Here is a 22200-nt window from a genome sequence, read left to right as displayed (position 1 = left end):
TTATTAGTAAAGGACCACAGGAGGAGGCAGGTAGCTGGTTCCAGGGGCAGGCAGAAGGTCATACACAGGGACTCCAACAAGGTAACAGTACAGTCAGGGAAAAGGCTAATAACGTAGTCTGGGAGATTAGGCAAGAGGTTGATGACAGGAAATCTGATAGGCAAAAGTACAGGCAGGGATTATGCAAAAAATAAAATAAATAAAGAGCATTGTTAGTGAGGATGGCCAAAAACTACAAGACACGGGATGACTAATACGAAACTAAACAGCACGCCGACTAGACTGTGTATCAAAACAAACAATACCTCACAATGATGGGGTGCAAAGAACTGAACTAAATAGTGTGTGTAAATGACATACAGGTGTGTGACCAGGTGATCAGACTTCAGGTGATTGGGATCTGGAGAGTGAGCTGCATTCAGGGAATCTCTGTATTTGAGAGTGTGAGCTGGAAAGTGGGCTGGAAAGTGAGCTGTGTTCAGGGGATCTATGTGTTTGAGAGTGTGAGCTGGAAAGTGGGCTGGAAAGTGAGCTGTGTTCAGGGGATCTATGTGTTTGAGAGTGTGAGCTGGAAAGTGAGCTGTGTTCAGGGGATCTATGTGTTTGAGAGTGTGAGCTGGAAAGTGGGCTGGAAAGTGGGCTGTGTTCAGGGGATCTACTGTATGTGTTTGAGAGTGTGACTTGGAAGCAGACGTTACAGTTACACCACAAAAAGGCACAAGAAAGAGGATTTCGACACCTACCATCTCAGATTGTTCTGAAATTGTTTCTGCTGTTAGAAACAGATAGGATTAGCATTCCTGCAGCATTACTTTGTTGAAATATAATTTTATCTCTGAAAATTTAAGCTGATTGATTGCATCCAAATTGGCCATTTTAATTTATAGGATTCATATAATATTGAATAAATATAGTACATAAATCATATTTGAACCAAACTTTTTTCTAACAATGAGTTAGACATTAGGAATCCAAACAAATGGACAAAAGCCAACCACGGACACACACCCCATACCAATCCCACCCCAACAAGTATACACTGAGTATACAAAACATTAAGAACACCTGCTCTCTGGCTGCTGACTCATCTTCACACAGTTGATTGAAGTGCTGATCCTGCTGCTGACGCTGGGCCTCAAGTGTCTCCAGTATGAGGCCTTGGTCTCCATCATGAAGTTCAGGTATTCACTGGTTGTGCTCGCAGTGTTTCCTCTTCCCTGGGAAAATATACAGGCAAAAGTAATGAAATGTACAGTACAGGAATTATAAGGTACAGACTCCATAGCAAACCTGAGGGCAACCAGTGTGAGTGCAGTTTCGTTCTCCAACCAGTTCTCTCACATCACCCCGCTCCTCCGCTCTCTCCACTGGCTTCCAGTTGAAGCTCGCATCCGCTACAAGACCATGGTGGTTGCCTACGGAGCTGTGAGGGGAATGGCACCTCCGTACCTTCAGGCTCTGTTCAGGCCCTACACCCAAACAAGGGCACTGCGCTCATTCACCTCTGGCCTGCTCGCCTCCCTACCTCTGAGGAAGTACAGTTCCCGCTCAGCCCAGTCAAAACTGATCGCTGCTCTGGCACCCCAATGGTGGAACAAACTCCCTCACGACGCCAGGACAGCGGAGTCAATCACCACCTTCCGGAGACACCTGAAACCCCACCTCTTTAAGGAATACCTAGGATAGGATAAAGTAATCCTTCTAACCCCCCCCCCCCCCTTAAAATATTTAGATGTGTAGCGGGTTTCTTATGCACCACAGGAGAACCAAGAAATGAAGAGCGACACCACGGCTGTCTTTAAGGCTTTTATGTTGATCTGCAATAGTATTATGAAAAGACAGGACAGGAACACATCAGTCTCCAATGCAACACCTGACAAGTTGTTCTTTCTCTCTCAGTGTTTTCTCAGACTCTCACAATCACACTCATACATAAAGCCATAATGTATAGTATAAAATAATAACCAGTCCTTAATACAAAGAATGTATAATCTTAATTCTTAGACAATAGTAGAACCATACCTGCAATAGTATTATGAAAAGACAGGACAGGAACACATCAGTCTCCAATGCAACACCTGACAAGTTGTTCTACACAGGAGCATGAAGAAAGGTAAAACACATATCCTGTCTCACATCCCCAATACATTGCTAGGTGCTTTCAGTGTTGATAGTAGCAAAATACAACAACTCATGTACAAAACCACTGCAACACAAACAAGTTACAACGTAAAATCGCCTTAGAGGGCAAAAACTACATCCCCATAATGCAACACCATCACTAGTCGGCAGCTCAGCTAGCCGTCTGCATCACAGAAAGAAAGTCATGCTAGCTAGCAACACTTTTAGCACTCTGTAACTATATTAATAACAACTATAAAACTCTGAAAGTTACGTGTTTCGATAGTCTCACATCCCCTTATAACAATATCTACAGCATTAACCTTGGGACGTTTTATTTATTTCACGTTACGGACTTCTACAAAGGAGTAATCTGCAACCCGTACCTTTCTCTCTCAGTGTTTTCTCAGACTGAGGAGAGCGGGATCTATGGGTAGTACCAGGGTGTTAGTAGGTGACGTAAGCACCCAGATAAAATAAAATACATTTAATGAAACAAAACCTGAAGATGTTAACATCATTCAGCTACTGTAGCTGCCTACCTAACATCAACAGGCATCACCAGTAGCGCAACAATTAAAATTAGAAAACAAAAGTAAAGTTCCTGGCGATATGACTCCCCCCTTCTGTCTGAACTTGGAATATTCCTGTTCGCGGGCTTTGGCCACTGACCCTCAACCTGATTGTTCTGTTCTGCGTTGTGTACTATTCTAATAATTTGAAGTTTGCTGGAATAACCATTTTAACTCTACTACAGATGCACTATTGTAAAGTGGTTGTTCCACTGGATATCATAAGGTGAATGCACCAATTTGTAAGTCGCTCTGGATAAGAGCGTCTGCTAAATGACTTAAATGTAAATGTATTATCTCATAAAATGTATTACATCTTATCCAGCAAAGGCCAGTTTCCGACCAATCAGATTTACCAAGCAGATACACCAAAGATGCAAATAATAAGGGTCTTGGGTCTCCTAGAATAATGTTTAGGAACATAACCCTGCCATGACAAAAGCCCTCTGTAGTTGAGCTTGCCCTGTTGAAGACAGCTAAATTGTGTGATAAGGGCTTAACAAGTGAACATGACAATCAATTGATATTGAACTGTTTCCCAACCGAGAATGGAACCTGGGTGTCTGTGGGTGCTTGGCTCTGAGGTTGTGGCTTCACCATTAGAGCATGCAGCTTTCTCTGGGTTTGTAGGTTCAGGAATGTCCTCTGAAAAGAAATGCTTGTTCATTTATTTAGAATTCAATACAGAAATACTTAATATACATAAGTATTCACACCCCTGAATCAATACTTTGTAGAAGAACCTTTGGCAGCGATTACAGCTGTGAGTCTTTCTGGGTAAGTCTGTAAGAGCTTTACACACCTGGATTTTGCTACATTTGCCCAGTAGTCTTTTCAAAGTTCTTCAAGCTCTGTCAAATTGGTTGTTGATCATTGTTAGACAACCATTTTCAGGCCTTGCCATAGATTTTCAAGTAGATTAAAGTAAAAACTAACTCGGACACTCAGGAACATTCACTGTCTTCTTTGTAAGCAACTCCAGTGTAGATTTGGCCTTGTATTTTAGGTTATTGTCCTGCTGAAAGGTGAATTCATATCCCAGTGTCTGGTGGAAAGGTTTTCCTCTAGGATTTTGCCTGTGTTTAGCTCCATTACGTTTCTTTTTTATCCTGAAAACTCCTCAGTCCTTAACGATTACAAGCATACCCATAACATGATGCAGCTACCACTATGCTTGAAAATATGGAGAGTGGTACTCAGTAATGTGTTTTATTGGATTTACCCCAAACATAATACTTTGTATTCAGGACAAAAAGTGAATTGCTTTGCCACAGTTTTTGCAGTATTACTTTATTGCCTTGTTGCAAACAGGATGCATGTTTTGGAATATTTTTATTCTGTACAAGCTTCCTTTTCACTCTGTCATTTAGGTTAGTATTGTGGAGTAACTATAATGTTGTTGATCCATTCTCAGTTTTCTCCTTTCACAGCCATTAAATATTGGTCTCATGGTGAAATCCCTGAGTGGTTTGCTTCTTCTCTGGTAAATGAGTTAGGAAGGACGCCTGTATCTTTGTAGTGACTGGGTGTACTGATACACCATCCAAATTGTAATTAATAACTTCACCATCAAAGGGATATTCAATGTTTGCTTTTTTATTTTTTTACCGATCTACCCTTCTTTGCGAGGCATTGAAAAACATTCCTGTTCTTTGTGGTTGAATCTTTGTTTGAAATGCACTGCTCAACTGAGGGACCTTACATATAATTGTATGTGTGGGGTACAGAGCTGAGGTAGTTATTCAAAAATGATGTTAAAAACCATTATTGCACACAGTCCATGCAACTTACTATGTGACTTGTTATGCACATTTTTACTCCTGAACTTATTTAGGCTTGCCATAACAAAGAGGTTGGATATTGATTGACTAAAGACATTTCAGCTTACTTTTTTATTTTATTTACATAATTCCACTTTTTTTATGGGATATTTTCCCACAAAATGTGGAAAAAGTCAAGGGGTGTGAATACTTTCTGAGAGCACTGTCAGTATGTTTGTTTGTATAATGTAAAGTCGGATGCTCCGGCTAACGTCAAACATGTAGCTATGTGCCCGGCATTGGCCTTCCATGGATGTTTCTATGACAACTTATCGACCTTGGTTTACGTGTCTCGCAGTGCTCACTCTGACATGCTACAGCTAGCTACGCTGAAGACATTGGTAGCTAGCTAGATAGTAATTTAGCTAAAACAGTGTATTACCTTGCTGATCATTGCTGCTCGGCAATGGCTTCAAATATCGCTGTCGGTGATGTCGAATCCAGCGTCCCCCGACTAGACATGCCTGGTCTGCATCCAGTACAACGTCAATGGTGTTGAACCACTGGTGTGTTCTGATCCACTTTTATTGTCAATAGAAATAAATGGTCAAAAGCGCCAATCAAGAACTGATACTGTATACTGGGTTGGGATTGGTGTGGGGTGTGGGGGGGGGGTCTGTGGTTGGCTTTTGACCATTTCTTTGGATTTTTCACGAGTCATGTCTTGTTAGAAAAAAGTTTGTTGGAAATCGGATGTTCGGTACTATATTTATTGAATATTGTATGAATCCTATAAATTAAAATGGCCAATTTTGGTGGAATGAATTATCTTAATTTCTCAGAGATGAAATTATATTTCAACAAAATAATGTTGCAGAAATGGTAATCTTATCGGTTTCTAACTACAGAAACGATTTCAGAACAATCTGAGATGGTGGGTGTCATGGCTTGCTGAAATGACATGGAACGACCCTGCATTTAGATTGGATTATTCTGAATTGTATACATGATTACAACCAATTATACATAACTAGAAATATACAATTCCTGAAGAATATTTGTGTGCTTGCACAAGCTGTCCAAAATTATTTTTTTGGTCGTGGGAGAAGTTTAAATTGTTTGAGCCCCGTGTAGAATTCAAGCCGAACAGAAGATGAAGCAGTTGTAAGAAGACATTGGAGACTTTCTATGATACCAGATGTACTATATTTTGGACAACATGCCCTCTCTGTCTACCTAGGCTTACTTTGCATGCCTTCACCATGGTTACATAAGGTATGCAAAGTTACATCCATCAGGCCAAGGTTCAGTAATGCACCTTCAGGCCCTACGCACAATGAACAAGCATTGTCAGTGCATCTAAACACCGTGGTTTAAAGCTTCCATTGGATGAGTGTTGATCATATGAAATGGGTATTCTCAGTGTATACAATATTGTTCATTACTGCATTTCTCTTTGCACAGTCCTTCAAAGATGTTGAGCACACAACAAGCTCTCCACGTTCTCCAAAAGTGTTTATGCTGCTCCTGCTGCTCTGTACTGTTCCATTTCTTCAAACATACATTTGAGGTTAAGGGTTAAGTTTAGGCACTAATTCCGAACAGTTAAGGTAAGGGTTAAGGTTTGGGATAAACATTACGTTTAGGCGCTCATTCCAAATTGATATGGTAAGGGTCAGTGGCGGTTCTAGCTTGTATGGATCCCTTTCGAACAACACAAATAAATAATCATAACATATAAAACGATATAAATATAAAAATATATACAAAAATAAGACTCATAAATATCAAAAAGAAGTAACAAAGACAAATGGAAACAAATTTGTGTTGATTTGGCACTCGAGCATCAATACATTACCCTTCCACCAACAATGTCAACCAAGAGTCAAGACTTAACCCATTCACCTTGGTGGTGTGCAGACTGTTTTATATTATTCACAAACCAGAAAAAAATGCAACAATATGTCTGTGAAACTATATGTTCACAGTATTATGAATGAATTGTGGTTTATTTGGTAACATTTCGTCATGTGACTGATTTTATTAATTGCATTAGTACTGTACAAAGTTAGAGGTGCGCTATTTGATAGATTGTCCCGCTCCCCCAACCTCAGGCTTCAGTTGGGAGACCTGAGGTCAACCTACCCACGCCCCCCTCCCCATCTCGTACTTCTGAGTGGGAGACCTTCCCAGGCAGTAGCCTGCCTAGCTCACAAACTAGAATCAGGGCGCCCACTCCGACAAGGTTAATTCACCCACAGTCCCACACGGTGACATGATATCATTGACGCAACGTGCAAATTAGCGAAAGAAAACCGATCCCTCAAATGTGACCATTCCAAATGTCGCCTGTACCTAAATCCGCCACTGGTAAGGGTTAAGGTTTGAGATATGGTTAAAACCAAAAATAAATGTCCATGGCTGGGATTGAACACACAACCTTCTGATCAAGAGTCATGGGATTACACCAATCAACAACAAAAACCAAACCTACTTGATGGTAATTGCGCAAGTTGTCTGCCACAATATGGTTGTATAGGCTAAGTCATGACAGTCAACATGAAACCTGTGCAGCTTCTGTTTTATCTATTCCAGAGTTCCTCAACTGGGGGCCCGCGGGTGGTTTTATTTGGCCCCCCAGGTTTTCTGAGCAAGAAGAAAAATATATATTTGAGTGTGGAATTTTCATTGTTGGACATAAAAGACTGTAAAAACACCAGGAAATCAATGCTAAGTGATGTTAATTTAAGAAATCTGTTCCCAAGTATTCCCACACATGTTGTATACAAATGTAAGCAAGGTTTGAAATTATTATGTTTTAATCAAACATTATATCTGTTTGGGCTTCTTGCGGTCAATTTACAGTCTACAAATTATTTGAAATTTGTTCCGGCCCCCCAACCGTCCCTAACCTATACATACAATTTACTGTAGGACATTTTGATCATTTAGCAGGCACTTATCCAGAGTGACTTACAGGAGAATGTAGGGTTAAGTGCTTTGCTCAAGGGTACATCGACAGATTTTTCACCTAGTCAGCTCAGGGATTCGAATCATTGTGACTTTTCAGTTACTGGCCTAACGCTCTCAGCTGCTAGGCTGGACTAACCACTAGGCTACCTGCCACCCAAGTTCTGGTGCAGGGCCAGTTTAATTTGTGTGCAAAATAGTCTCCGCTCTACGAGAACATAAGTAAATGTGTGAGCTTTGCTGCCATCTGGAGTTGGAGAGCTGTACACACTTCAGGGACCACACCCTCTGTTCCAACACCCTTCTAACCCTTCTCCTTAAAGTGTTCAGAATTGTTTTTGAAATATTGGATTGATGCCAGCATGGGCTAGAGGGAGTTTCCATCAAAGTTCTGGTTTCGTTCATATTTATCCATGGATGGGGAGTGAACGTGTGCACTCTTCGGGGGAAAAGGGAAGTTAATCGGATCGCAATCATGGTCAATCAAAACAATCAGCGGATGTTTTGCATCGAATTCAAAATGATAGCACGGAGACACCCTGACTGCACTATGCACAATTTATATGAGATCAAAATTGCTGTTGATTAAATGTTTTCTTCAAAAGAGATATCTGATTTTAAACACATACAGTTGAAGTTGGAAGTTTACATACACTTAGGTTGGAGTCATTACCCATTTTTCAACCGCTCCACAAATTTCTTGTCAACAAACTATAGTATTGGCAAGTTGGTTAGGACATCTTCTTTGTGCATGACACAAGTCATTTTTCCAACAATTGTTTACAAACAGATTATTTCACTTATAATTCACTGTATCACAATTCCAGTGGGTCAGAAGTTTACATACACTAAATTGACTGTGCCTTTAAACAGCTTGGAAAATTTCTGAAAATGATGTCATGGCTTTAGAAGCTTCTGATAGGCTAATTGACATCATTTGAATCAATTGGAGATGCGCCTTTGAATGTATTTCAAGGCCTACCTTCAAACTCAGTGCCTCTTTGCTTGACATCATGGGAAAATCAAAAGAAAAAAAAAATTGTAGACCTCCACAAGTCTGGTTCATCCAAACGCCTGAAGGTACCACGTTCATCTGTACAAACAATAGTACGCAAGTATAAACACCATGGGACCATGCAGCCGTCATACCGCATATCAATTGTAGAACAACAGCAAAGGATCTTGTGAAGATGCTGGAGGAAACAGGTACAAAAGTATCTATATCCACAGTAAAACGAGTCCTATATCAACATAACCTGAAAGGCCACTCAGCAAGGAAGAAGCCATTGCTCCAAAACTGCCATAAAAAAAGCCAGGCTACGGTTTGCAACTGCACATGGGGACAAAGATCGTACTTTTTGGAGAAATGTCCTCTGGTCTGATGAAACAAAAATATAATTGTTTGGCCGTAATGACCATTGTTATGTTTGGAGGAAAAAGGGGGGGCTTGCAAGCCGAAGAACACCATCCCAACCGTGAAGCACGGGGGTGGCAGCATCATGTTGTGGGGATGATTTGCTGCAGGAGGGACTGGCGCACTTCACAAAATAGATGGCATCATGAGGGTTGAAAATTATGTGGATATATTGAAGCAACATCTCAAGACATCAGTCAGGAAGTTCAAGCTTGGTCTTCCAAATGGACAATGACCCCAAGCATACTTCCAAAGTTGTGGCAAAATGGCTTAAGGACCACAAAGTCAAGGTATTGGAGTTGCCATCACAAATCCCTGACCTCAATCCTATAGAACATTTGTGGGCAGAACTGAAAAGTGCGAGCAAGGAGGCCTACAAACCTGACTCAGTTACACCAGCTCTGTCAGGAGGAATGGCTAAAATTCACCCAACTTATTGTGGGAAGCTTGTGGAAGGTTACCTGAAACGTTTGAACCACATTAAACAATTTAAAGGCAATGTTACCAAATACTAATTGAGTGTATGTAAACTTCTGACCCACTGGGAATGTGATGAAAGAAAAAAAGCTGAAATAAATCATTCTCTCTACTATTATTCTGACATTTCACATTCTTAAAATAAAGTGGTGATCCTAACTGACCTAGGACAGGGAATTCTTACTAGGATTAAATGTCAGGAATTGTGAAAAACTGAGTTTAAATGTATTTGGCTAAGGTGTATGTAAACTTCCGACTTCAACTGTACATATAAACAGACCAAATAAACAAATGACAATAGAGATTTCAGATCATTCTCATTCATCACCTGACTGTCAAAGTTTTCCCCCATATGTTATCCACCATTCCCAAATATTGCCCTCTCTTTGTCTCTCTGAATATCTGGGAACTTAAAAGGTTAGAATGCATACAACTTTGAATTGCAGTAGCCAGTGCACCTGTAAAAAGCAGGCACATATTGGTTGCATTTTGCATCTGGCTTTCCCCAAAATATCCACACAGAACGAGGACAGGAGCTTGGCAACTCATTTGTATAGTTTTTTGTATTTCAAATGTGATGCTTGATTCATTCAGATCATTTTAATTTCAATTTGAGTCGGTATCTGATTACATACAGAAGTGATAATACTATTGATACAAATTAAGAACTTATTCGTCATCTAATTTATAGTCAAAGGAGCAACATTTTGGCATTTTAGTCTCTACAAATAACTTAGTTAAATACAACAACATTGCACACATTATACTATATACGTTCATTGAGAATGGATTCAACCCATTAAATGTAGTCACCGGTTAAAGAAAAGATATCTCTGATATTGTTTGGACATGGATTGCAATAACATGGTAAGCAGAAGTAGAAGAAACAGGTGAAAGAATGTGTTTCTCAACTTCTGGGTTGTTCTTGACCAGTTCCTGGTTAAAAGGTTAGCTGGCAGCCATTTAGTCAGTTCTCAGGTGCTAGTTTTAAGGAACGGTACAATCCATTTCCACGTGCATTGCTACATTTAAAAACAGTCTAGCCAGGAGATTCTGGACATTGCTAAGCTAAACTAAACCCTAGGTAACAACACCCTAGGTAAATCGAAAATAAGGTAAAAAAGAAATAAAACCACCCCTTTAATCAAAGTGGTCCTCCATGGATATAGAGGGACTATAGCTTGCCAGTGTCTGGTACATAAAATGTTGAGAAACACTTAGAGCGTTTGTCATTTAAGAGAGTCACCTTGCATCTGCTCTCCTAAGCAAATTCTGGTAGATGTCTGACTTGAGGAATCGTGGGTAACAATCCCTGGCCATCAGACTGTAGATCAGCTTCTGTGCCGCGTCAAAAGAAGTCAGGCTCGGCTGGGAGATGTTCTTGGTGATGTTTTCTCTGGTCCCACAATCAATGTTGATCTTCAACCAAGATATAATCCCAGTAAATACATGTTTGTTTTTTTCCAGACACATTTCTACATCTTAATGTCCACTGAATGTAAAAAGGCAGACAAAGGTATAAACGGGTCTAGATCCAACCAGATCCTTATTAATTCATTTGTTTGTTCTGAGTTGTTATGAAATTACAGCAGATTGTGATCAGGGGTTGTATGTGTCGAGTGTATCAGAGTACGGATGCTGATCTAGGATCAGGCATCTCTTGTCCATATAATCTTATTCATTATGATCTTAAAGGCTAAACTGATCAGCCTAGATCAGCACTCCTACTCTGAGAGGCTTGATACATACGGACCGCAGGTAGCTACTTACCTGTCTGGGTGCTTCACATTCCACAAACTCAGAGTAGATCCTGTTTGCAGAGGAGATCATCTCTGGAAGAGACTTGATCCTCTTGTAGTCCTCACATGCCAGCCAAAACAGCATATTCTCTTCACTATACTCTGACTTCAGGAATTGTCGGAAAGCTGCCTGCCCAGCTGGACATATGGAAAAATAGGAAAAGAAGGGAAATGAGATGTCTCGATGTTTGTTATTGTAGGAAAGTATATGAGCGTGAGTTCTGTCACAAGACAAAGGCAGTAACACTAACTTGATACATTTTAGTTACTTGTAACAGACAATCGTAATTTGCCTGTGATTTTCTAAATCACATCCTGAGGATGCCATAATCAGCTTAGCACTGTTGGTGATGCCTTCTAGACAGGCAGTATAGTAGAAGCATAAAAACGTTGTCCTTACATTTACTACACAGGAGTTTGTCCACAGACTCTCCCCAAGTCTCAGCCTCTTCAAGTGGGTCCTTGAGAAAGCAACAAAATCTACCCTTGAAAAGAGCGTTGAGATCCATCACTAGCGCAGTAATCAGTGATTTTCAAAACACAATATCAAATCTGCCTCACACCTGGAACGAAAATAGATGAATACGGTCCATCAATGCTTTTGCATTTCAAAAATATGTTTTATATTCCAGTGAAAAGATATATATATTTTTTTTAAATAACCTGTTATCCAATACATTATATTAACTTAAATGCAAAATGCACATAGTAGACTCCTCATTCTTGTAATAAGTTGTAACTTGTATTGAAACATAGCGACATTCATCTACAGAATCAGTGATAAAGAAACTCACTTTATTGCCATGGCAGCGTTGTCAGTCTGGGAGAGAGATGTGAGCCAATGTGAGGCTAAGATTTTGATTGTTTCGAGGTGAGGGAGTTAAGTTGCAGGGAATGATCTCAACCAGGCTCCCTCCATGAATGGAACACATGAAAATCAGTATGCAAAGTGATGTTTGGAGAGAGGGTATCCTTCCTTCCGAGGCCTCTCTGACCTCGGAGAGAGTATACACCTGGATTTCAAGGAGTGGCCCTCATGTCTTCTATGATATCCTGTCTACCTCAGTTTCAATCATAGGTATGAAGATGAAAGACAAAGTATATAATCCTAATATAACCCTAAAGTCAAAAGAGTGTACCATGGTACACCATGGTACATTTACCATGGTAAATGACGTCACCATCGATGAATGGCACTTTGGAAGAATTCGAAACAACTAGTACTACTTGGTGACCAGTAGAGCTTGTTTCAAGTGATTATTAGAATGTTATAGAGATATAGCTTTTTATATGGGGTGGCAGCGTAGGCTAGTGGTTAGAGCGTTGGACTAGTAACCGAAAGGTTGCAAGTTCGCTTCCCCGAGCTGACAAGGTACAAATCTGTCATTCTGCCCCTGAACAAGGCAGTTAACCCACTGTTCCTAGGCTGTCAATGAAAATAAGAATTTGTTCTTAACTGACTTGCCTAGTTAAATAAATTTAAAATATGTTATTACTCTGTAATTACCATTTCACAAGTGGATAAATACTCTACAGTAAATCCAAAATCTCTTTCAGATAGTCATTCATAGTCAGTAACAGAAACATAAGATATTTATGTTTTCGAACAGCCTAAAAAGCTACACATGGAATATATTATCAGCTATTGTATTATAACAAAATAGTCAGCATCAATACAAATTCAAGTATTTGTGAAAGCTTTTGAAATACAGGCATCTGTATTTATGCTTTTGAACAGCCTAAGAGGCTACAGATGGAAAATGAAATGAGGTCAAATGAGTGAGGTAAAATGCAAAATAGAAAATGAAAGGTAAACAGATGATGAAGGGCTGATGAAGCACCTCGATGGGAGGCTGACCATAAACAAATAGAGCATGAAGGGAATCCCGCATCCTGCTATTACGCTGGATTTGCATATCTGATGTGGAATATCTTCCACATTAATTACAATGACACATCAACAATAATATTCTATGCCATGCTCTGTGCATGATGCGCATGATATCTTCAGTCATTCTCTCTTATATCTGTCAAATCTAACCCTGCACTAAAGCACATCATATGTTTAGACCTTGTGAACTCTATTTTGACTTGAAAGTTTGAGTGATATCCGAGTGTTAGGAATACTGGCCTTTGTGAATAAAGTAGAAAAAGTACAATATGGTCCATGTTTGCTTGAAAAGGGCTACATATATAAAATATTGTACTGGTTATAATTCCCTTCTCTGATCCTTTTATGGTATTGAATATCTACCACCTTGATGGAGGGTCAAAGGTTAACCACAGATGCTGCCAGTGCAAGGTATACCCTTTCTGCATATAGGAAACCCACCCTCATGTGTCAGCCAAGTGATGCATTGTGGGATAGGGGTAATGGAATATTCCCAATGTATCCAGTAACTGCAAATGTGTAGTCATTAATGTACTAATGAAGATTAATGATGGCGGGTCATGGTATATGAGGACAGTCTTCATGATGTACGAGGACAGTCCTCCCTGGGGTGCTCACATATCCTGATCCCCCATCACCCTCCAGCCCAGGATATTATGTGCTTCCCAAACAAAACCAAGAATGGAAATCTCACCAGGTGATGGAAATCACCACGGCGATCCCGATTTGCATCCGTGTGGATGAACCAAGACTGGAAAATTTGATTTTCAAAAGAGGGGCTTGTCTCGCATGTGCACAGTGCTGAGAAGTGTTGCAATTGGTGCACTGCAGACTCTAAAACACTGTCTATTGCTGGTGTGGTTGCTATACATCCCAAAACTACAAAGTTAGTGGATTTTATTCAAGTTAACCCATAGGAGTTTACTATCAAAGCATTCCTACCCACACACAAAACATAAATAAACCAGTTTCCCCCCCTATTTGTTGTTTCCCTTATTCCCTTAGCTGCCATGTAGACATTGCATTGTGGCATGTTTTTTAAAATGTACAGCTTTCATACAAACACTAATTCATTCCTCTTCCAACACCATGTCATCTAGCTGTCATGGCTAGGGCCAGGAGTTTTCCATAGTAACATAGTAACAAGGGACAATCATTTTTCTAACTACTTGATTTGACCAGGAAGTACTCTTGGCCCACATTGGGTTAGGGTGCTTTCTCTGGTAAGCCACAGTGAGGCGCTGTGTATCCTCGACCAGCACCTTCAGCAGCCTACAAAAACAAGTATATTTCCCCCATGTGCTGCAACAATGCCTGTCCACCTGTGTGAAATAAATATAAATATTTAATTTAAAGAAAGTCAAGGCAAGGATTTGAATCCCACAGTGTCCATACTCCTCCACTCCAAACACTTTTTGTCTCCACTGTAAGTAAGTTAATTTCTAGGGCATCGGTTAGAATCAGTAAGGGGTAAGGAAACATCAGCCAACGTTAGCATTCCTGTATTAAATGAATGTAAACTAAAGCTAAATGCTAAATGCTTGATCATGTTTTTTTTGCCTGCCTGGCATATGTATTTATTAGGGATGTTTCGTCGTGAGGTCTTAAGGCAAGTCAAGTGTGGTGCCTAGTGATTTCTCTATCCGAAAGATTTGGCATTGCTGTGAACTGCCTAGGAATTTCAACTACTACTAATACGTGATTTTTTTATGTCCAGGCAACGCTATAGTTAAAAAAGATACATATATATATATCCCACCAAACTCGCATGGTGAAGATGCCATGGAGCCAATACTGTCCGTCATTTAACTCTTAGTGGGTAGGAAACAATCTAATCACTTTGCTGTAATGAATTTTGACACCGCCAAGATAGATTCGGTGGGATCGTTGGCAGCTTGGAATGATTACATATTTTTCTTTGTAAGGAATACTGTGTGCATACCAATGACGTGAATATTTGTAATCCTAGAGTGGTTACGCACTTGCTAATTTTTTTGTGATTCGGTAGGGGTTCTTTCCAAATACCTCTATCGCACCTTCTGATTGTGTAACGCACTAACATCATAGTCGCTGTGTCATGTTTTTGTTTGTCTCTTTTGACATAATTGAACAGTTATAAACATTAGAAAAAGCTTTCATAGTACATTGTTTATTCCAATAATTACTCTCCAGACAATATATACAATTTACAACTAAAAGCCAACATAACAGACTATTATCATAAATTATTGAATTAATACAAGCAGTGGCAAGACATTTAACGGTAATCAAGATGAACATTGCATATTAGTATTCAAACACAGTATTATGTGTCTAGATGGGGAACACTTTAACTGATAGCTGTATTGTCAAATCTCTTCAGAAAGTCTCATTAAAAAACACAACAACTAGTCACACAGCGAGTCAGATACAGGCATTGCACTGCAAGAGAAATTAGAAGGGTGTGTGTGTGTGTGTTTTGTGCTACTCTCAGCTTAATATGCTACAACCAGGCAGAGGAGTCGCCCGTGGCCTCCCCTCGCGGCTCATTGAAAACGCAGGACCGTGACCTCCGGCGGAACATGGTGGTCCCGGGGCCTTTTCTCTTGGTGAGGCGAAGGTAGATGTCGGAAGTGAGGAACCTCGGGTAGCAGTCTTTTTTCATCAGGCTGTAGACTTTGCTCTGTGCCGCATCGAAGCAGGTATTCGTCGGTGTGGCGATGGTCTTCTGAATGGCCACCTTTGTGGCGTAGTCGATGTTAACCTAAAAATGAATGAACACTATTATGTTAAGTGGAACACTATTATGTTAAGTGGTTGAAGCTCAATCCCAAATCGAACCTTAGATATGGTAATATGGTACTAGCTCCTCCTTCCCATTTGATTGTTTTCAAAAGAAAAGCAATGCTCATTCCAACTTGTACAAAGCACATCTTCCCGTTGATTTTGCGATCACTCAAACATCTGTTATGACCGCTAAAACAAATGCCAGTTCCCTTCAAAATGTCCGTTTTTTTATTTGCATCTACACTATCTATACAAACGTATGTGGACACCGCTTCAAAATAGTGGATTCGGCTATTTCAGCCAGACCCGTTGCTGACAGGTGTATAAATCGAGCACACAGTCATGCAATCTCCATAGACAAACATTGGTAATAGCCTTACTGAAGAGCTCAGTGACTTTCAACGTGGCACCGTCATAGGATGCCACCTTTCCAACAAGTCAGTTTGTCAAATTTCTGCCCTGCTAGAGCTGCCCCAGTCAAATTTAAGTGCTGTTATTTTGAAGTGGAAACGTGTGGCTCAGTTAGTAGCGCATGGTGTTTGCAACGCCAGGGTTGTGGGTTCGATTCCCACGGGGGACCAGTATGGGGAAGAAAAAAAAATGTATGAAATGTATGCATTCACTACTGTAAGTCGCTCGGGATAAATTAGTAAATTAGTAAAATGTAAAATGTATAGGAGCAACAATGGCTCAGCTGTGAAGTGGTAGGCCACACAAGCTCACAGAATGCTGAAGCACATAACGTGTAAAAATCGTTTGTCCTCAGTTGCAACACTCACTACTGAGTTCCAAACTGCCCCTGGAAGCAATGTCAGCACAGGACCTGTTTGTCGGGAGCTTCATGAATTGGGTTTCCAAGGCCGAGCAGCCGCACACAAGCCTAAGATCATCATGCGCAATGCCAAGCGGTGGCTGGAGCTGTGTAAAGCTTGCTGCTATTGGACTCTGAAGCAGTGGAAACGCGTCCTCTGGAGTGATGAATCACGCTTCACCATCTGGCAGTACGATGGAGAAATCTGGGTTTGGAACGCTACCTGCTGAATGCATAGTGCCAACTGTAAAGTTTGGTGGAGGAGGAAAAATGGTCTGGGACAAATGCATCCAATAAGTTTGTAGAGTCACACGCTTGATGTGATCATTGTGTGCTAGGAGAATGGGACCAAATAGTAAACTTTTGACTAATTTAATGCAGATATAAGTGAATTTGTCCTATTGCAGCTCACTGTAGTCTCCACCTAATGTTGAATATGCAAGAGTATTTGACAAAAACAATCAAGAATTTGAGTGAAATCCATGGTGAAAGCTACTGGAGATTTTGAAATCGTGAGGAGGCGGTACCTTAGAAAGATGCTGGTTGGAAAGAGAGTAATTTCATGCAAATGTATTAAATTATGCCCATGGTTATATATAAATTAGATGTTATTTTAGCTGAACACCCAACCCTTTCTATTGGCAAGTGTGACTTAGAGAGGTTATTGTATTGTAAACAGCTACAGTTCATGACTGGCCCAAGACACCTTGAGACATTCTTCCTAGTTTATGTTACGCAGAGCCCTCCATGTAAATACACTTCTGTGACACAATACATGTCCCTGCACTTGGTTTGGAAGTCAGGCTCACTTATTCTTCAACTGAGCTTAGAAGACACTAACGTCTTCATCTCAAACTGAAAGAGTGTGGGTAATTATTCCACTGGCTCAGTTGCTGCTAGTTGCAGGAAAGGAAAACCACACGGTCACGTCTGTCTTCGTCCAATGGTACCTGAGGTTTTAACGCTTCTAAACCACACGTTTCTGTAATGGTCGTATCTGTCTTACTAGGGGTATAGAGCATCTTCTTAACCACAGGTTTATCATGCACTCAGGGCTTTGTTCATGCATCATACTCATTGTAACCTCTGCATAGTTCCTGTGCGTAGTTTATAAAAGTCAAAGTATGTATAGCGGTGAATGTTGGTGCATTGCATCCAGTCTCCTTTTGAATTAGATCAAGACCATAGAAGAGCAACAAAGATGAGATTTGATCTTTCTCTGAATGCTTGACCAACCAGCAGCTTTAGGGATGTCCCATTGATGTGGCCCCACAGTTTCCCCATTGCCATTGATAGGGCCCACATGGTCAGGGAAACATCTAGACCCTATACAGCTTATAATGCTCCAGAAAGGCCTATTTGGTTTCATTTCTCAAGCACCATATATACCTCCTTTGGGGCCTCGGCTTCAATGAAGACAGCATACATCTGCTTGGCTTTGGTGATGAGCCTGGAATCCGAGTCGATGGTCTTGTATTCCTCACAGGCCAACCAGAACTCAATGTTCTCCTCACTGAACTCTGTTCTGAGGAACTGAGAAAACGTCTCCACTCCATCTACTCGGGGGAGAAGAACATACTCTTTAATGATCCATTGGATTTATTGGATTCAATCATGAGGCTTATATGGATAAAAACAGCATGTACTGCTCCAGAATAATGGCGACAAAGGGATCTGTGCCCACTGATACAGTAGATTAGTTACTTCGTAACTTACACTTGATTGAATTTCAGACTGTATTATTTGAGATTTGGCTTATTTTTGTTAATTCAGATTCAAAATAGAAATGGTCAAGCTCTGTAGATTCCCAACCTGCTCTCAATGGAAAGTGGGAAAGATAATATTGAACATTCAATCACTGATCTCAATGACTCATAAAAGCAAGCTCTGCAAAATTAATCACATCTGTAATGAAACACTTCAATAGACATATCAGGAAGTTAGACAGGTTTGATAGTCTTACCTAACACTAAAAACATTGTAGTGAAACTCCAATGTTCTCTCCTCTAACCTTTAATTTCCCTAAAGACACTGTGGCTTCCCATTAAAGTTGTGCTTTGAACACAAATAAATTTGTGACTAAATCAGACATCGCTGGTTTCAATCTAACCTGAATGTCGGAGCAGCTCTTCAAAGGCGTCGCTCCATCTCAAAGCTGCCTCCGGTGAGATGCTGCGAAAAAAAAGAGTCAGAGATACCATTTAAGTCCTTTGCTAATGATGTGTTTTATTTGTTTATACATCTTTCTGTGCAAGCCTGTTGAACGCTGATGGTGGGCTACAGTACTGTTTGTCTAGCTTCTGTTGTTTCCCAATGGTATTTTGATTGAGGAAAAGAAACTGTATAGTCCATGAATTTAAAGGGGTATTTCAGCTAAATGACACATTTAGATATTCGTTTCCTTGTAGTAGTCTATGGGCTGGGCAATGCTGCTTAGAACGTATGGCAACAATGATCTAAACATGTAATTGCGCTGAACCATCCCATTAAAGGCCCGCACAGACCATATGATTTTAGCCGTCTTATATGCCACCCAGACAAAATGTCCACATCGTGGGCAAATTCTTAGGTCGTAAAACGACTGTCGGACGTCTCACTGTGACAGGGTCTGGGGTCTGCCCATTTAAGTACGACTGTGTGCGGTCACAGGCTCCAACAAAAGTTCTGGCTGTGTCAAAAATGTTGAGCCTTTGTCATGCGGTGTGGCATGCATTTGTTTCTTCAAAATTAGAATTCACACATCGGATAATGAAAACTTGGAGCAAGTAATGGCCTGTGTGTAGTTACAAATAACATAGACACGCATCGGATGTCAACATGTCAACGCTTGTATTGTGTAACGGCAATGACTATGTGGAGGCGCATATCCCATTCGAGCTATGGGCCTAATATTCGGTGTTAGCGTTTCCATGTTGTGATGTTCCTCTTCAATTTGAGAGTTGAGCTCCTCATTACGAGGAGCGCACGCTCACAGAGGTAAGAGGAGCAATGTCTGTCAGTCATCAGCTTGTTGTTGTTGTTCTTTCGATGCCATGCTTGATACGTCCAGTTGACGTAGCCTAACCCGGCTGACCTAGCCTCGCAAGCCAATTGCAGAATGTAACGACAGAACTGAAGCAAATCATACAATCTGGCCAAATTGATGTAAATTAGGTCACGTCGCACAGTGTGACGTGTAATAATCGTTAAAGGCTAAATCCAACGTACAGTGTGGAAAGCCCTTGAGATTGAAAATGCTCTTCAATACAAATTGGGTAACAGGGGCAATTAAACATGTTATTTTATTCTGCAGGGCAATCTCTTTCCATTGCTTTGCCTCTACACTTGACTGACATCTTACTTGCTGGTTGCGGTGGTGGTCTTCTTTTCTGGACTGATGTTTTCATGGGAGCCTGACTTGGTCAGCAGAAGGCTCAATTGGCTCCTCTTGTCTTTCAGTCTGCAACCAGAGTTAATGGAACACTTTACATAATGATACATTTCGGGTTTATTGCACAGCAGTTTAATCATAATGAATGAAATCACTAGCCTGGCCCCAGACCTGTTTGTGCTGTCTTGCCAACTCCTATGGTTATTATTACGCTGAACATTGTTTCAGTCGGCAAGACAGCGCAAACACATCTGGGAACCAGGCTACAAAACCACAACAATGGTTATAAAGTAATAAACCGGCCATTGTTTACTCAAGCCGAGGACCTTTAACATGGACGATCACATGATAACTGAAATAAATAAGACCTCTTCTTTCTTTCCACCTGGGCCACATGATGTAAAGGTCAACAGAGCAAGTACAGTGTTTCACTGAAGGCAGCAGTGGCATCTCATTTGTGGACTGCCAAGATGGTGTGGGGTGGACAGTGCCTTTGAGAATGCTAGCAAAGTAAGATGGTGTGGGGTGGACAGTGCCGTTGAGAATGCTAGCAAAGCGAGATGGTGTCAGCGTGCTAACCATCATTCTGAAACTAGGAACCAACCACACATATGCCCTGTAACACAGAACAAAGGCAAACCAAGGGGAAATGTACTTCTGCACTTCTACTGCCTGCAACACATTCAAGGGAATTTGTATGGACAGGAATTCACACTGACAGCAACTGAAACTGTGTTGCAAATCATTAAAAAGTTGTAATTCCCGTCTCCTCTCTACCTCCTGTCGAGGTTGTATCATTCAACTTTGTAGAGTTAAATGATGGATAGTTACGAAGAACAAATGTTTTACTATGTCACAGTTCATCCCCATCGTGTAGAGTAATTTAATTTGCCTCACAGTTCTACATGAAAAGTATCAACAAACAGAGACAGCCCCAAATTACTTCATTCTCTCAAGCAAACAACATCACGACACTTTAACGCCTACTCTGTGTCTCCACTTGTCTTGTTGAAAACTCAAAGATTCCAATAAATGAACCAAGGTACAGAACTCACAATTGTTAGTTCTAGGGTGTCACCTTAACGAATAAACATTTATTTTCTGATCTCCTGCTATTGAGATAATGGCAGTGGCTCTCAGATACACATGTACACTCTCACTCTGTAGAAACAAGTCAAGCATGGTGCCAGACCCCCTTACATTATGAAGTCAACACCAACACTTAATGAGTGGAAGAGTTGTGGAGGAGAAAGTCACAATATAAGAGAAGATATTCATGTTAGCGGTAAGGTTTTCTCTGTCTGTCTCCCATTGCTGTTGTGCAATGCAAATAAAGGAAGTGGCATTCTTACAAGATGTAATGAAACAAGGTCTTAAAAGCTTCATAGAATTGTTAAAATACACAAAAATCGAATTCTGCTTTCAAATAAAAAGGATATGAAGATTTCAAGTGCAAAAAAACCTACCTGGAATTACTATCTTTCATTCTCGGTGCCTTCAAGTCCTTAGGACCAAGCATTTTGAAATACGCTTCCTCCTTTGGGGCCAAAAAGTTGAATTGAGGAAATAGAAGAACAAATGTCTCCATGCTAGCTTCCTTCTAACTTTAGCATTTGTGAAGGCAGACCACGAGCAGCTCTTAGTGTTTGTTTAACCCCATCGTTTTGTACCACATCTCTTTTTTAAAGCTTCGCATAGCCAACATATTTCCCCTGTACCTTTCACACTGCTTCCTGACCTAGGTGAACTACTCAGTTTACCGCAGCGTCAGTGATAAAGAAAATCCCCTCATGCTCAACATCCTGCTTTAAAACTATTAACGATGAACTTCACAGTAAACAATAACTTCCTATTACCAGACAAATACTGCATTTACATTAGTATCACTGTACAAACATGGATTAGGCCTACACTATGACTCCATCAAGCATCAATAAGTGATAGATTGATATGCAAAACTACTGTTGCAAATATTCAGATCAAAGGTATATTGAAGCCCTTTGAACCTGTATTAAACGTGTATTGAACCTGTATTGAAGCGTGTTCAAACCCAGTAACTGAAGGTCATTGATTTGAAAACCCGTTCCGATAAAAGTGAGCAAGGCACTTAACCCTTATTTGCTCCAGGGGTGTCGTACTACTATGGCTGACCCTGTAAAATGACACATTTCACTAAACCTATCTGGTGTATCTGACAATAAAAAAAAGATATACACTGAGTGTACAAAACATTAGGAACACCTGCTCTT

At 40.5% G+C, this 22200-nt stretch overlaps 2 protein-coding genes and 1 long non-coding RNA gene across 4 annotated transcripts; all 3 read right to left on the bottom strand.

Annotated features, from left to right (window-relative positions):
- Positions 1-847: 847 nt before the first annotated feature.
- LOC115157762 (uncharacterized) lies at positions 848-2063 on the bottom strand. The gene is made up of 2 exons (XR_003868538.1): positions 2023-2063; positions 848-1217 (listed from the first exon to the last, which is right to left on the bottom strand). It is a non-coding gene; the product is annotated as an uncharacterized LOC115157762 (long non-coding RNA).
- Positions 2064-9596: 7533 nt separating this feature from the next.
- Positions 9597-12113, bottom strand: LOC115157761 (regulator of G-protein signaling 21). Of its 2 annotated transcripts, none has more exons than XM_029706198.1 (4): positions 11908-12113; positions 11514-11676; positions 11085-11251; positions 9597-10733 (listed from the first exon to the last, which is right to left on the bottom strand). In XM_029706198.1, the coding sequence occupies exons 2-4, from the start codon at positions 11620-11622 to the stop codon at positions 10557-10559; spliced, it is 453 nt and encodes a 150-aa protein (XP_029562058.1). In that variant the 5' UTR covers positions 11623-11676; positions 11908-12113; the 3' UTR covers positions 9597-10556. The 2 variants fall into 2 exon arrangements, with proteins under 2 accessions (XP_029562058.1, XP_029562059.1); XM_029706199.1 differs by having other exon boundaries at positions 11514-11593.
- A 3021-nt stretch (positions 12114-15134) lies between these two features.
- Positions 15135-21689, bottom strand: LOC115156639 (regulator of G-protein signaling 8). The gene is made up of 5 exons (XM_029704153.1): positions 21418-21689; positions 19922-20020; positions 18692-18753; positions 17971-18137; positions 15135-15747 (listed from the first exon to the last, which is right to left on the bottom strand). Exons 1-5 carry the CDS (start codon positions 21537-21539, stop codon positions 15487-15489), a joined length of 711 nt encoding a protein of 236 aa, XP_029560013.1. The 5' UTR covers positions 21540-21689; the 3' UTR covers positions 15135-15486.
- Between the last annotated feature and the right edge of the window lie 511 nt (positions 21690-22200).

Source organism: Salmo trutta, chromosome 21 (assembly GCF_901001165.1).
Source record: "Salmo trutta chromosome 21, fSalTru1.1, whole genome shotgun sequence".
In the NCBI taxonomy this organism is placed as follows: Eukaryota; Metazoa; Chordata; class Actinopteri; order Salmoniformes; family Salmonidae; genus Salmo; species Salmo trutta.
This window is presented reverse-complemented; position numbering and strand designations above follow the sequence as displayed.